The sequence below is a fragment of the Melozone crissalis genome, unplaced genomic scaffold, assembly GCF_028551555.1.
Source record: "Melozone crissalis strain CALT ecotype California unplaced genomic scaffold, PUWL_Pcris_2 ptg000032l_1, whole genome shotgun sequence".
NCBI lineage: Eukaryota > Metazoa > Chordata > Aves > Passeriformes > Passerellidae > Melozone > Melozone crissalis.
In genome coordinates, this window is record NW_026535810.1 from 5471185 (window position 1) to 5485239 (window position 14055).

At 54.0% G+C, this 14055-nt stretch overlaps 1 protein-coding gene across 1 annotated transcript; it reads left to right on the forward strand.

The window, feature by feature from the left end:
- Positions 1–1664: 1664 nt before the first annotated feature.
- Positions 1665–10356, forward strand: LOC128940347 (1-acyl-sn-glycerol-3-phosphate acyltransferase alpha-like). Its single transcript, XM_054281706.1, has 6 exons — positions 1665–1846; positions 6479–6612; positions 7230–7405; positions 8992–9087; positions 9679–9751; positions 9933–10356. Exons 1-6 carry the CDS (start codon positions 1665–1667, stop codon positions 10154–10156), a joined length of 885 nt encoding a protein of 294 aa, XP_054137681.1. The 3' UTR covers positions 10157–10356.
- Positions 10357–14055: the final 3699 nt, after the last annotated feature.

Below are 14055 nucleotides of genomic sequence, written 5' to 3' on the forward strand. Positions count from 1 at the left end.
CCATGGCAGGGGTGAAACTGGATGGGCTGTGAGGTCCTTCCCACGCAAACCCTCCTGGGATTCTGGGATTCCTGGTTTGGGAATGGACCAGAGGGGCTGGGGGCTGACACCAACCCAGTGTCCCTGCTGTCACCAGGACTTGGTCCCTGCTGTCACCAGGACTTGGTTCTAGGAGTTTCCAGGGGGCTGGCCTGGATCCTGCAAGGCACCAGAGCAGGAGGAGAGGTTAATTACAGCCTGTGCTAATTGCACCCCTGAAAACACCTCATGCAACACGGCCCCTGGCTGCCAACTGGGCCAAGGGCTGCCACCCCTGCAGGGCTGGCAAAGGGGGATGACAGAGCCACCCCAGTCCCCAGGCACTGTGGGACCCTGGGGACACAAGCTGGGCACTGGAGGGGAAGGGCACAGGGGCTCCTGCTGCCCAAACTGAGCAGGGGATGGGGAGCAGGGGTTCCTGCTACCATCCCAGATGGGAGATGTGTCCCAGCCACCTGAGGCTCTGCAGGGAGAGGTTTGGGTGCCCAGCATGGACCAGAGCAGCTCCTGCTGTCCCCACCAGCTGAGCCTCCCTGTCCCAGGGCTGGCAGCCCCTGGCCAGGACTATTGGGAATCAAAGGTGACTCTGATGTTGGTGAGGGAGAGAGAATGGGTCTGACTCCATGGATATCAGAAAGCTGATTAATGGCTTTATATTATTCTATACATCTAAACTGAACCTGCCAAGCACTCAACCCTGCACACACTGCACAGAATCCCGTGACTGTCACCCAACAGTCCAACACACACACACACCTGGCCCTGACAGACCAAGGAAACAAAACTCCATCACTTTTGGTAAACAATCTCCATATTGCATTCTACTTTGGCACAAACACAGGCACAGCAAATGAGATATGAATATTCTTGGGAAGAATTGTGCCTTGCTTTTCTCTGTGAAGAGAAATGGGGGGCTACACACTTGGGCCTAATAGGTCAAGGAAAAAAACCACCATCACTGTGGGTGAGCAATCTCCATATTGCATTCTACTTTTGCACAAACACAGGCACAGCAAGTGATAAGAATTGTTTTTCCTTTCTCTGAGGTTCAAAGAATGTGAAACCCAGAAATATTCTTGGGGAGAATTGTGCCTTGCTTTACTCTGTGAAGAGAAATGTGAGACTACACACCTGGCCCTAATAGGTCAAGGAAACAAAACACCATCACTGTGGGTAAAAAATCTCCACATTGTATTCTACTTTGGCACAAACACAGGCACAGCAAGTGATAAGTAAGAATTGTGCTTTCTCTTTCTCTGAGGTTTAGAGAATGTGAAACCCAGAAATATTCTTGAGGAGAATTGTGCCTTGCTTTTCTCTGTGAAGGGAAATGTGGCAACACAGGACAGATACCCAGGACAGGAAGGGTTCAGTGAGCATCATGTCTGATCTCACCGACCCGGAGTCTTCAATAGCCCAGGAGGTGACAGCAGTGACACCTCAGGTGACTCAGGGTCCCCATGTGACTCACAGCCACTCTCCACCCCTGGGTGGGTGTCCTGCTTCCACCTGAGCCACTCCATCTTCAGGATGAGATGCACAGAGAACCTTCCCCTGGGCCAGCCCCAGCCACCCACACAGGATCCTCCTGATTCACCTGGCCCGGGCTGAGCTGGGGCAGCACCATGGACCTGCTGCTGCTCCAGGGGCTGCTGCTCCTGCCCCTGGCAGCGCTGCTGCTCTACAGGTGCAGCCCCCACGTCCAGTTCCTCTGCAAGGTGGCCTTCTTCAACTGCTGGATCGTGGCCTTGGCCACCCTGCTGTCCCCCCTGGCCGCCTTCCGGGGACGCTCCGTGGAGAACATGAGGTGAGTGAGGGATGGGGATGGGGAGAGCTGGCTGGGGCTTGGCTCAGCAAGGAAATCCTGTGGTTTGTGGCCACAGGCTCTGTCCTGCCCTGGCCAGAACCACAGCTGGGTCACAGAGCCCTGGGGCCAAGGCCAGGGCTGTGGTCACATCCATGGGGCAGTGAAGGGCAGCTTGTGGTATTGCCTGTGCCCAGGGAGGGTCAGGCCATGCTGGAGTTGGGATTTGTGGTCCCTGAGGGATGAAATAACATAAAAGGGATCATTCCTGGCCATGGCAATGTTGGGGTGACCACCTGGGTGGGTAATGGGGGATTTGGAGGTACCATCAGGGCAGGGGGCAGATACATGCCCAGTGCTGTGTCCCTGGCTCTGGTTTTGCCCATGGGGGACCCAGGAACAGCACGCTGGCAGAGGGATTGAGGGTGGAGGGCCCTGGCACAGATTATTCCATGGCTGCCCATTCCTGGAAGTGTCTCAGGCCAGGCTGGATGGGGCTTTGAGCAGCCTGGGACAGTGGGAGGTGTCCCTGCCACGGCTGGGGTGGCACTGAGTGGGTTTAAGGTCCCTTCCAACCCAAACCGTTCCATGTTTTTATGGTTTTGGGATCTCTTGGTGCCATCACCTGTCAGGGGCACAGTCCTGTCCCTGTCACAGCCATGTCCTGATCCCAGCCCTCCCCTGTCACAGCCATGTCCTGATCACAGCCCTGTCCCGACTCTGTTCCTGGGGGTGGAAGCAGGGAGATAGATAACACCAGGGAGATAACACCGGGGAGATAACAGCAGGGAGGAGATAACATCTCAGTGTAACACCAGGGGAAGGCCTGGGCACGCTCAGGGTGTTGCAATCCAGCTGCTGCTGGATTCCCAGGCAGGATGAGCACAGATGTAATTACACAGGAAAATGTCCCAGCTTGAGAAACTCTGAGGATTTGTGTGGAGAGATCCTTGCCCATGGTGGGACCGTGGCCACGGGTTCAGTGTTATCATCTGGAGGTTCAGTGGTACTGGTAGTGGTTTGGTGAGACTGGTCTGAGGTTTGGTATTATCAGTTTGAGGTTTGGTGTTATCAGTTTGAGGTTTGGTGTTATCAGTCCAAGACAAGGTCCGAGGTTCAGTGTTCCTGGTGGTGGTTCGGTGTTCCCAGCCTGAGGTTTGGTGGTACTGATGGTGGTTCAGTGTTATCAGTCCGAGGTTCAGTGTTACCAGTCCAAGGTTTGGTGTTCCCGGTGGTGCTTTGGTGGTACCGGTCCAAGGTTTGGCGCTACCGGCGGTGGTTCAGTGTTCCCAGAGGTGGTTTGATGCTCCCAGTGCTGGTTTGGTGTTCCTGGTGGTGGTTCAGTGGTACTGGTGGTGGTTCGGTGTTATCAGTCCGAGGTTCAGTGGTACCAGTCGGAGGTTTGGTGTTCCCGGTCCAAGGGTCAGTGTTCCTGGTGGTGGTTCAGTGTTCCCAGCCTGAGGTTCGGTGGTACCAGTGGTCGTTCAGTGTTATCAGTCTAGGTTCGGTGCTATCAATCCGAGGTTCGGTGGTACCGGTTGGAGGTTCAGTGTTCCCGGTCTGAGAGTCAGTGTTCCCGGTGGTGGTGGTTCGGTGTTCCTGGCAGTGGTTTGGTGGTACCAGTGGTGGTTCGGTGTTATCAGTCCGAGGTTCAGTGGTACCAGTCGGAGGTTTGGTGTTCCCGGTCCAAGGGTCAGTGTTCCTGGTGGTGGTTCAGTGTTCCTGGTGGTGGTTTGGTGGTACCAGTGGTGGTTTGGTGTTATCAGTCTGAGGTTCGGTGGTACTAGTCCAAGGTTTGGTGGTACTGGTGGTGGTTCGGTATTACTGGTCTGAGGTTTGGTGGTACTGGTCCCAGGTTCGGTGTTATCAGTCTGAGGTTCAGCATTCCTGGCGGTGATTCAGTGTTATCAGTCCGAGCTTTGGTGGTACTGGTGATGGTTCAGTGCTCCCAGCAGTGGTTTGGTGTTCCTGGTGATGGTTCGGTGTAATCAGTCTGAGGTTCGGTGGTACCGGGGATGGTTCAGTGTTCCCAGCAGTAGTTCAGTGGTACCGGTAGTGGTTTGGTGTTCCCAGAAGCGGTTCAGTATTATCAGTCTGAGGTTTGGTGTTCCTGGTCAGAGGCTTGATGGTACTGGTGGTGGTTTGGTGTAACCAGACAGAGGTTCAGTGTTACCAGTCCAAGGTTCGGTGCTCCCAGTGGTGCATCAGTGTTCCCAGTGGTGGTTCGGTGGTACCGCTCTGAGGTTCAGTGGTACCACTCACTTGGATTGGTGGTACCGGTCTGAGGTTCGGTTTTCCCGGTGGTGGTTTGGTGCTCCTGGCTGGAGGTTTGGTGTTATCAGTCTGAGTTCTGTGTTCCCAGCAGTGGTTCAGTGTTCCCGGTGATGGTTTGGTGTTTTCAGGGTTCAGTGGTACCAGCGGTGGTTCGGTGGTACCAGTCTGAGGTTCAGCGTTATCAGTCCGAGGTTCGGTGGTACTGGTCAGAGGTGCGGTGTTCCAGGCAGTGGTTGGTAGTACTGGCAGTGCTGCAGTGGTGGTACTGGCAGTGGTTCGGTGTTCCCAGCCTGAGGTTCGGTGGTACCGGCAGTGGTTCAGTGGTACTGGTGGTGGTTCGGTGTTATCAGTCTGAGGTTTGGTGTTCCCGGCAGTAGTTTGGTGTTCCCGGTGATGGTTTAGTGTTTTCAGCCCAAGGTTCAGTGGTACCGGTGGTGGTTCGGTGTTATCAGTCCGAGGTTTGGTAATATTAGTCCGAGGTTTGGTGCTCCCGGTGGTGGTTCAGTGGTACTGAAGGTGGTTCGGTGGTTCTGGTGGTAGTTTGGCGTTCCTGGAGCTGGTTCAGTGGTACCGGCGGTGGTTCGGTGTTATCAGTCTGAGGTTCGGCATTATCAGTCCAAGGTTCGGTGTTCCCGGCGGTGGTTCGGTGTTCCCGGCAGTGGTTCGGCAGTACCGGCAGTGGTTCGGTGCTATCAGTCCGAGGTTCGGTGTTCCGGCAGTGGTTCGGTGTTCCCGGCGGTGGTTCGGCAGTACCGGCAGCGGTTCGGTGCTATCAGTCCGAGGTTCGGTGTTCCCGGTAGGTGGTTCGGTGGTTCGGTGTTCCCGCTGATGATTCGGCGGTACCGGCGGTGCTGCAGTGGTGTTCCCGGCGGTGGTTCGGCAGTACCAGCGGTTCCGCAGCCTGTCGCGGGTCCTTCCCGGGGAACGCCGGGCTCATCCCGGGCCGCTCCAGCACTTCCTGCTGGGCGGCGATCCCGAGGGAGGCCGCGCCTCTCCCGCCTTATCAGCGCCGCTTATCTCGTCCCACCGCAGCTCCGTGCTCGCCCAGCTCCCTCTCCTCCGGATCCCGGAGCCTGCGGGATGACGCTTTCCTGTCATTATCCTGGCTTTGGGGCACCGCTCCTCTTCGGATCCTCAGGGATCTTCGAGCCTGCGGCTCCCGAGGGATGGGGGCGATACCGCGGACCCTGTGCTGCCTTCTCCCTTCTCACCTGGTGCTGAGCCCTTCCCTGCGCCCTGCGCTGTCCCCTGGGGGCAGTGACAGATGTGGGGACCCTGGCACAGACCCCCTGTGGGTCGGACAGTGCCCCATTCCAACACCGACGCGTCCCAGGATTTTGTCTCCTCGGCTGCTGCAATCCCTGGTGCCCCCTCCTCCCTCCACTCCTCTCATTATTCCCGTCCTGAGCGTCACCCATCACTGCCATCCCAATATTCCTCCTCCTGTCCAGCCCTCCCGGGATGTGACACCTCTGTTCGCTCAGATCCTTCTCTTCCCGACACTGCGGCTCCGGTGGAGCCATTTGTGATTCCCCATAGGAATGTCCGAGCTGGTTTTCCCTTCACCCTGCCGCACAAAGCGGTGCAGGGGCGGTCCCTAGTGTCCCCCACATCACTGGGGATCTGTCTGTCCCTCTGCCACCCGTCCCCAGTTCGGCTTTTCCCTGCTGGGATCCACCTTTGGCTTTGGAAGTCTGGGATTTCCATCCACACACGGATCCAGCTGAGCACCTGGGGAAGCTCCCCCGGGCAGAGAGAGTTTGTCCTCCGTGGGATGTGAAGATCCCATCCCCATCCCCAAACCTCATCCCCATCCCCAAACCTCATCCCCATCCCCGTCCCCACCCCCATCTCCTTTCCCGTCTCTGTCTCCATCTCCACCCCTTTTCCCGTCCCTATCCCCATCCCACCCCTTCTATTTTTGCTTTCCCATCATCCCTGCACATCAAAAGCCCAGTTTTTCCCTGCCACCACCTCATGCTGCTCCCTCTGCTCTGAGCCAGGAGCTGGGCTCAGCTCAGGTGGGAGCCAGGCGAGTTCTGAGCCTCACAGGCTGTAAATGTGTGAGAAGTCCATCCAAAATTCCCTGAGCCTGAGTCCAGCAGCGCAGCCCACCCTAAACCCGCCTGCCCAGAGCCGTTCCCCGCACGTATCCCTCTGCCTTATCTTGTTCATTATCTCATCCCTTATGTCGTCCCTTATCTCGATCCTAATCTCGTCCCTTCTCTGGTGCCTTATCTCGTTCCTTATTTCATCCATTATGTTCTCCCTTATCCCTTATGTCGTCCCTTATCTCATCCCTTATGTTGTCCCTTATCTCGATCCTTATCTGATCCTTTATCTGGTCCCTTATCTCGGCAGGCTCCTGCGGGCGGCGGTCCTGCCCCTCAAACGCTTCTACGGCATCAGGATGCGAGTGAGGGGCTCTGAGCGGCTGCGGCTGCCGGGGCCCTTCGTGATCGTCTGCAACCACCAGGCTTCCCTGGACCTCATGGGTGCGTGGGGGGACCCCCGGAACCTCTGCGGGCCCCAGGGGTGCGCCAGGATGGATTTGGGGGGGTCAGCACCGGGATCAGGGCAGGGATGTGTGGTGGGAACGGACCAGGAGGGGTTTTGGGACTGGGCTGTGCTGGAGGGAGAGGAGGGACAATGGGAGGTGATGCCACAGAGTGGTCCTGGGATTGGGGACAGCTTAAAGTCCTTTAAATCAAGGCTAAAACAACCCCAACCTGGTCCTATATTAGGGTATAAATTATTAAATAGTGCATAAATTATATTAGGGTATAAATGATTACTTAGGGTATAAATTATATTAGGATATAAATGATTACTTAGGGTATAAATTATATTAGGGTATAAATGATTAATAATCTGTGCACTGATGTAATTTGGCCTCTCCAGAGAGTTCCCCTCTGCAGTTATCACTTCTCAGGACTGATAATCACCTCTCTGCAATTATCACCTCTCAGGGCTGAGCTGCAGAATTTATTGCTGATATCCAGCTGGTTGGTCCAGCCCAGGGGTTCCGTTTCCAAGCAGTTTTCCCAGGTGATTTTTCTGCTGCCACTGCCATGGGTTGGGAAGGTATTAACGGGTGTTCTCCCCGCCCCAGGAATGGTGGAGGTGATTCCTGAGCGCTGCGTGCCCATCGCCAAGCGGGAGCTGCTCTACCTGGGCACGGTGGGCTGGGCCTGCTGGCTCAGTGGCATCATCTTCATTGAGCGCCAGCGCAGGGACGCGGCCATCGAGGTCATCACCCGCACTGCCAGCACCATGAGGAGAGAGAACGTGAGGGACACGGCTGGGGGACACCAGGGGGGTCAGGGGCTGTTAGTGTGAATGCACAGCGAGCCCCCTGGCAGGGAAGAGCAATGCACCTAACTCAATGTTATTACATGGAGTTATTACTCCATAATTATTACTTTATTATTACTTTATTGTACTATAATATTACTTTTTTATTACTTTATTATACTATATAATTACTTTATTATACTATATTCTATTAATTATACTATATTCTATTAAAGAATTATTACTATAGAATTTATTATTTTATATGAATACAATATTAATATAGAATAATAAATGAATTAATAATGTAAATTAAATACATTAATATTTATTATTATATATTAATAGAATATAGTATAATATAATATGTAATAATATATATTATTATTTTACTATATTCTATTAAAGAATACTATACTATACTATAGAATACAGAAAGGATACTTACAGAATGCTAAAAAGATAATAATGAAAACTCGTGACTCTTTCCAGAGTCCTGACACAGCTTGGCCCTGATTGGCCAAAGAGTGAAAACAACTCACAGCAGAATCCAATGGAACAATCACCTGTGGGTAAACAATCTCCAAACACATTCCACATGAGCACAGCACAGGAGAAGCAAATGAGATAAGAATTGTTTTCCTTTTCTCTGAGGCCTCTCAGCTGCCTTTCAGCTTCCCAGGAGAAAAATCCTGGGTGAAGGGATTTTTTCAGAGAATGTGAATGCCACAGGCTGTGGGCAGGACTCACTCAGCTGAGGTCGGGGTGTCTTGGTTTGGAAAGCCAGGTGTCTGCTAAGGAAGGCAGGAGCCTCCCTTGAAATGGAAAATGCATACCCCCTCCCTCTGAATTATTATAATTGTGAAATTAAGGGGCTCTCAGGCAAAGATATGGGAGTAGGAATAAAAATTCTTTATTAGGAAACCGAAAAATACAAATGCTATAGTACAAACAAAACCAACAACCATGGACAGAGTCAGACCATGCCCTGCCACACAGGGTGGTGGCCCAGCCCCATCCCATGGGGGCTCAGCCCTCCTGCAGTGCCAGCTGTGGTTCTGGTGGAGCAGGGATCCTGAACAAGGGGGGAGATTTCCTCTGCAGCTCCAGGGCTGCTGGAGATGGGCCTGGGCTCCCTCTGGCAATGCAGGGCAGCAGAAAGCTGCTCCTCTGGGAATGCAGTGGGCAAAGGCTGCTGGGGTGTCCCAAACCTCAGATTGTATCCAGGTAGGAATGCTTGAAACCTCAGATTGTATCCAGGTAGGAATGTTCCAAACCTCAGACTGGATCCAGGTAGGAATGCTTGGCTCCTCCCCTTGGCGGAGCATCTCCCCATGGGATGATGGAATTTGATCAGCCTTGCAGGGACACTCACTGGCCATGGACAGAAGATAATTAATAATTAATGAGCCATGGACAGAAGAGATCTCCTGGATCGAGGATTGACTGTGAAAGAGATAAAGAAAATGCCCAATGAACAGAGATAACTGCCTCACTCTAACAGATGATAGTAGAACACACACCCCAGCCACACCTTTCAGCCTAAAGCACGGGGTCACCTCTGTCCCTGTCCCCTGCAGCTCCGTGTTTGGGTTTTCCCTGAAGGCACCAGGAACCCGGGTAGGTCCATGCTGCCCTTCAAGCGTGGCGCTTTCCACCTGGCCGTGCAGGCCCAGGTAAGGAAATGGGTAATCAAATGTTGGGCTCGATGGACTTGGAGGTCTTTTCCAAAATTATTCCTTCCCTTTGGCTCACCATGGATGGAGCAGAGTGGGTGTGAACCCTGGGGCAGAGATATGGGGGTTTGGTCCCCAGGGATGTGCAAGATTTGGTCCCCAGGGATGCAGGGGTTTGGTCCCCAAGGATGGGGAGGTTTGGTCCCTAGGGATGGGGATCTTTTGTCCCCAGGGATTGGGAGTTTGATCCCTGGGGATGGGGGAATTTCGTCCCCAGGGATGGGAGGGTTGATCCCTAGGGATGGGGAGATTTTGTCCCCAGGGATGAGGAGATTTGGTCCCCAGGGATGGGGAATTTGGTCCCCAGCAATGGAGGGGGGATTTGGTCCCCAGGGATGGAGGGGGGCTTGATCCCCAGGGAAGAGGGGTTTGGTCCTCAGGGATGGGAATTTTGTCCTCAGGGATGGAGGGATTTGGTCCCCAAGGAGGGCCATGGTGCTGGGCAGCACCAGGGAGGGACAGGCAGGAGCAGGAGTCTCATCTGGGAAGGGCTCTCTCTGGGGTCCCCCCCTGACCCTCTCTGTCCTGCAGGTTCCCATTGTCCCCATAGTGATCTCCCCATACAGGGACTTCTTCAGCCCCGAGGAGAAGAGATTCACCTCAGGTAAGGGATGGGCAGGAATTCCCATGGCAGAGGGCAGGGCTGGCACCGGGGATGAGGCACCTGGGGGTGTCTGAGGGACGCTGAGGGGTGGGGAGGCAGCTGGGGTGGAAGATGCCTGGGGGAATACCCAGTTCCTGCTGGGATCCTCTAACACATCCCTGGTTTTTCCCTCCTCTCTCAGGGACCTGCACCATCCAAGTCCTCCCCAGGGTGGAAACGTGTGGCCTGAGCCCAAAGGATGTCCCCAAACTGACCGAGAACGTCCGCCAGGCCATGGCCGAGGCCCTGGCTGAGATGTCCATGAGTGACCATGGGGACCAGGACATGAAGCAGCCTCTGCTGGGGCCAGGGGAGGACAGGGCCAGCCCCCAGGGCCAGGGGGACACAGCCAGGAGCAGCAAATAGGCAGAGGGATCTCAGGGATACCAAGGAGGTGTCCCTTGTCCCCTGAGGAGGTGTCCTGCAGCCCTGCCATCGCCCCAGCAGGACGGTGCCCTAAGGGAGCAGAGCAGGGCAGGATGGGGACCCAAAACAGAGCAAGGTGCCCCCAAAAACAGAGCAAAGTGCCCCCTAAAACCCCTCATTGTGACTGCATCCCCTGGATGTCCCTCTGCCACACCTGGAGCTGTGGTTGTCCCCCTGGAGCTGTGGCTGTCCCCAAGGATGGCTCAGGCAGCGCTGGGGGCTCACAGCCCTATTTTCCACCCCTGATTGTTGGGCTCCCCCATGGATTCTCCTTCCAGAGGCTCCTACAAGCTGGAAATGTCGTTTGGGTTCAGCCAGCTCTGAGTGTGTGGCCTGGGGGGGACACGAGGTCCAGGGGAGGTTGCTGGGGGGGAAGATCATCCCTGGGGGGGAGAGCATCCTTGGCGCTGAGCTGTGAGCCAAGGGTGGGACATTAAAGAGTTTGGAGCTGGATCTGATGTGTCCTGACTGTGCTGAGGGGGATCCATCTCCTCGGGGGGACTTCACACTGCACAGGGAGCACCCTTGAACAGGGAGCACCCCTGAAAAGGGAGCACCCTGCACACAGAGCACCCCTGAACATGGAGCACCCCTGAACACAGAGCACCCCTGAACACAGAGCACCCTGCACAGGAAGCACCCAGCACAGGGACCACCCCTGAACAAGGAGCCCCCCTGAACAGAGAGCACCCAGCACACAGAGCACCCTGCATATAGAGAACCCAGCACAGGGAACACCCTGCAGATGGAGCACTCTGCACACAGAGCTCAGTGCACACACAAAACACTCTGCACACCAAGCACCCTGCATACAGAGCTCCCTGAACACAGAGCATCCCCACCCCAGGGCTAGTGCGAGGAGCTCATGGCAGGGTGAGGGTTACCCTGGTCTGGGGTTGCCCCTGAGGCAGGGCTCTCCCTGCACCACTAAATGCACAGGAAGAGCATCCACTGAAGCTCCAAATTCCGAGCAACACTTGGGTGGTGCCCACCTGGACACAGTCCCACCTGGAGGTGCCTCTCCATGGCCTCTGGACTACGGCCCATCCAACAGCTGGATGATTCCCTGCAGCCAGGCAGGGATTTGGGACCTCCTGGCTCCTTCCCAGCTGAGCAGCTCCTGTGCCAGCCCACAGGGTGGCAGCAGGGCAGGGACAGGGCAGGGACAGGGCAGGGTGTGGCTGTCCCCTTGTGGGGAGCAGGGTGTGCAAGGTTCCCCTCCCACCCTGGGATAAAAGGTGCAAACCCAGGCACAGAGCTCCGGTTTGGCACCATTCCTGCTCTCAGGAGAACTGGATTATGGAGGAAATCCTTCAAATCTGTTGCAACATCAAACTGCAAAGAGGCTTCCCATGAGGAACAACCCACAGGATCAGGAGATGTCACATGGGTATGGCCAAGGGCACAGGAAGGTCCCACGTCCCAGAAAGCTCCTTTAATCCTTTCCTGCTTCCCAGGATTGGCGTGATCTGTCAGCTCTGAGCTGGCCTGGGGGTCCCACCACACCCTTGGCATGGTTTGGCTGCCCAAAGTTTGGGTCTGGGGGGTTGAGCATCAATGGAGCCATGGAAGGTTTGGGTGCGAGGAACCTTAAAGCCCATCCAGGTCTGCCATGGCAGGGACACCTTCCACTGTCCCAGGCTGCTCCAATCCCATCCAGCCTGGCCTTGGGCACTGCCAGGGATCCAGGGGCAGCCCCAGCTGCTCTGGACAAAATCCTGTCCTGCCTGGAGGGGCCCAGCCAGAGCCATCCCTGGGTTTTGTACTGGCAGTGGGAGGTGAAAGCTTGAGGAGAGGAAAAATACTTGGCATGGGGGCTCTGGAAACAAATTCTGGTGCTCCAAGGTCTGGCCTGCCTAGCTGCTCTGGGTCCCCATCCCTGCAGGGGTGTCACAGACATCTTTTGTAAAAAATCCTTTCCTTAGGATTTTTCCTCCTGAGAAGCTGACAGGCCTCAGGAACAAAATGTAAACAATGATTATCTGCTGCTGTGGAATGCAACAGGTGCATCTGTGATTGGTCTCATGTGGTTGTTTCTAATTAATGGCCAATCACAGTCCAGCTGGCTCGGACTGTCTCAGTCAGTCACAAACCTTTGTTATCATTCTTTCCTTTTCTATTGTTAGCCAGCCTTCTAATGAAATCCTTTCTTCTATTCTTTTAGTATAGTTTTAATATAATATATATCATAAAATAATAAATCAAGCCTTCTGAAACATGGAGTCAGATCCTTGTCTCTTCCCTCAACCTGTGACCCCTGTGAACATCGTCACAGGGCAGTGGCAGAATGGCCAAAATTTTAATATAAAATATATAATTAAATATATAAATATACAAATATATATATTATATAAATATATATTAAACAATATAATAAATAATATTAAATAATACAATAAATATATATTAAATATATAAATAAATCAGCCTTCTGAAACATGGAGTCAGATCCTCGTCTCTTCCCTCACCCTGGGACCCCTGTGAACATCGTCAACGAGGGGTTTCACAGCCCTGTGGAGGTGGCGCTTGGGGACAGGGCTCACGGTGGCCTTGGCAGTCCTGGGGGAGCTGTGAGCTCCTGTCCCCCTGGGATGTCTGGCTGGGCACTGACCCTGCCCATTTCCTGCAGGGCTGGGTGAGCTCGGGCCGTGCTCCCTCCTCGTGTCCTTGGCATGGCAGCTCCAGCCCCTCCATCTACCCATGGCCCCTGGGGCTGCTCCAAAGGGCAGGAGATGGGCACAGAGCTGTGTCCAGCAAAACCTGGGCTGGGCAGGCCTGGGGACAGAGCTGTGGTCATCTGAGATGCCATGGAAAAGGTCAGGCCCATCCATGGCTTCCTGTGGGGCCTTGGCACAGATACCCAGAGCTGCCCCTGGATCCCTGGCAGTGCCCAAGGCCAGGCTGGATGGGATTGGAGCACCCTGGGACAGTGGAAGGTGTCCCTGCCGTGGCAGGTCTGGCATTGGAGGGGCTTTAAGGTCCCTTCCAACCCAAACCATTCTGTGATTCCATGGTTCCCACAGCCTCAGAGGGAAGGGAACTGCAAAACCCCAGAGCAGGGGGTGTGCTCAGGACTGTGGGGCTGTCGTGGGGCTCCTCAGCTGTCCCACATTCCCACCAGGACACAGGGAAGCTGTTGGAACCCTGGACACTGAGAATTTCAGACTTTCTGTGCTGGCAGGCACTGACCCCCAGGAGAACTCTGCATTGACCTGAGGGTGTGGAGCAGCTTCCAAAATGGAATGGCAGAACTGGGATGGTGGGTGTGGAGTTTGGACAGAAGTGTGTGATATCAGGGGGTGGAAAACTTAGAGTTTAAGGGTTTAGAATATAGTAATATATGAAAAGCAAGATGGAGGTTTTAGAGTGGAGGCTGGTTCTTCTTCTTCTTCTTCTTCTTCTTCTTCTTCTTCTTCTTCTTCTTCTTCTCCTCCTCCTCCTCCTCCTCCTCCTCCTTCTTCTCCTCTATGGGTTTGGGTGGTTTTGTGTAATTGGATGAAAAAGTCTGCATTGTGGGCCACAAGTGGTTGGTTATTGGGTTAAAAGTAAAACCAATTTAATAAATAATTAATTAATAAACAATTTTTATTATTAGACAGCTTATCCTTTAAAGGCCTTGTAGAGAGAGAGAGAGACAGGTCTCCATTTTTAGTTTGTTAGAATGAAGTGCTGTAGAAGTCAGGGTTTGTGAGACTGTAACATAGAATAAGAACCAATAAACATTTGGATCTGAACAAAATGTACTGTCTCACACATTTAATCCCACCCTTAACGGAAAAAAGAAGTGAAGAATCCACAGGCAGCAGCTCGGCCCTGCCCTGGCGGGTGTCCATGTGTGC

Bases quoted from the DNA above. Each gene is read 5' to 3' on its own strand.
- LOC128940347 (XM_054281706.1), top strand. From the start codon at position 1,665: ATGGACCTGCTGCTGCTCCAGGGGCTGCTGCTCCTGCCCCTGGCAGCG. The intron at 1,847-6,478 runs GTGAGTGAGGGA...TTATCTCGGCAG, and splicing joins CGCTCCGTGGAGAACATGAG to GCTCCTGCGGGCGGCGGTCC. The intron at 7,406-8,991 runs GTGAGGGACACG...TGTCCCCTGCAG, and splicing joins GCACCATGAGGAGAGAGAAC to CTCCGTGTTTGGGTTTTCCC.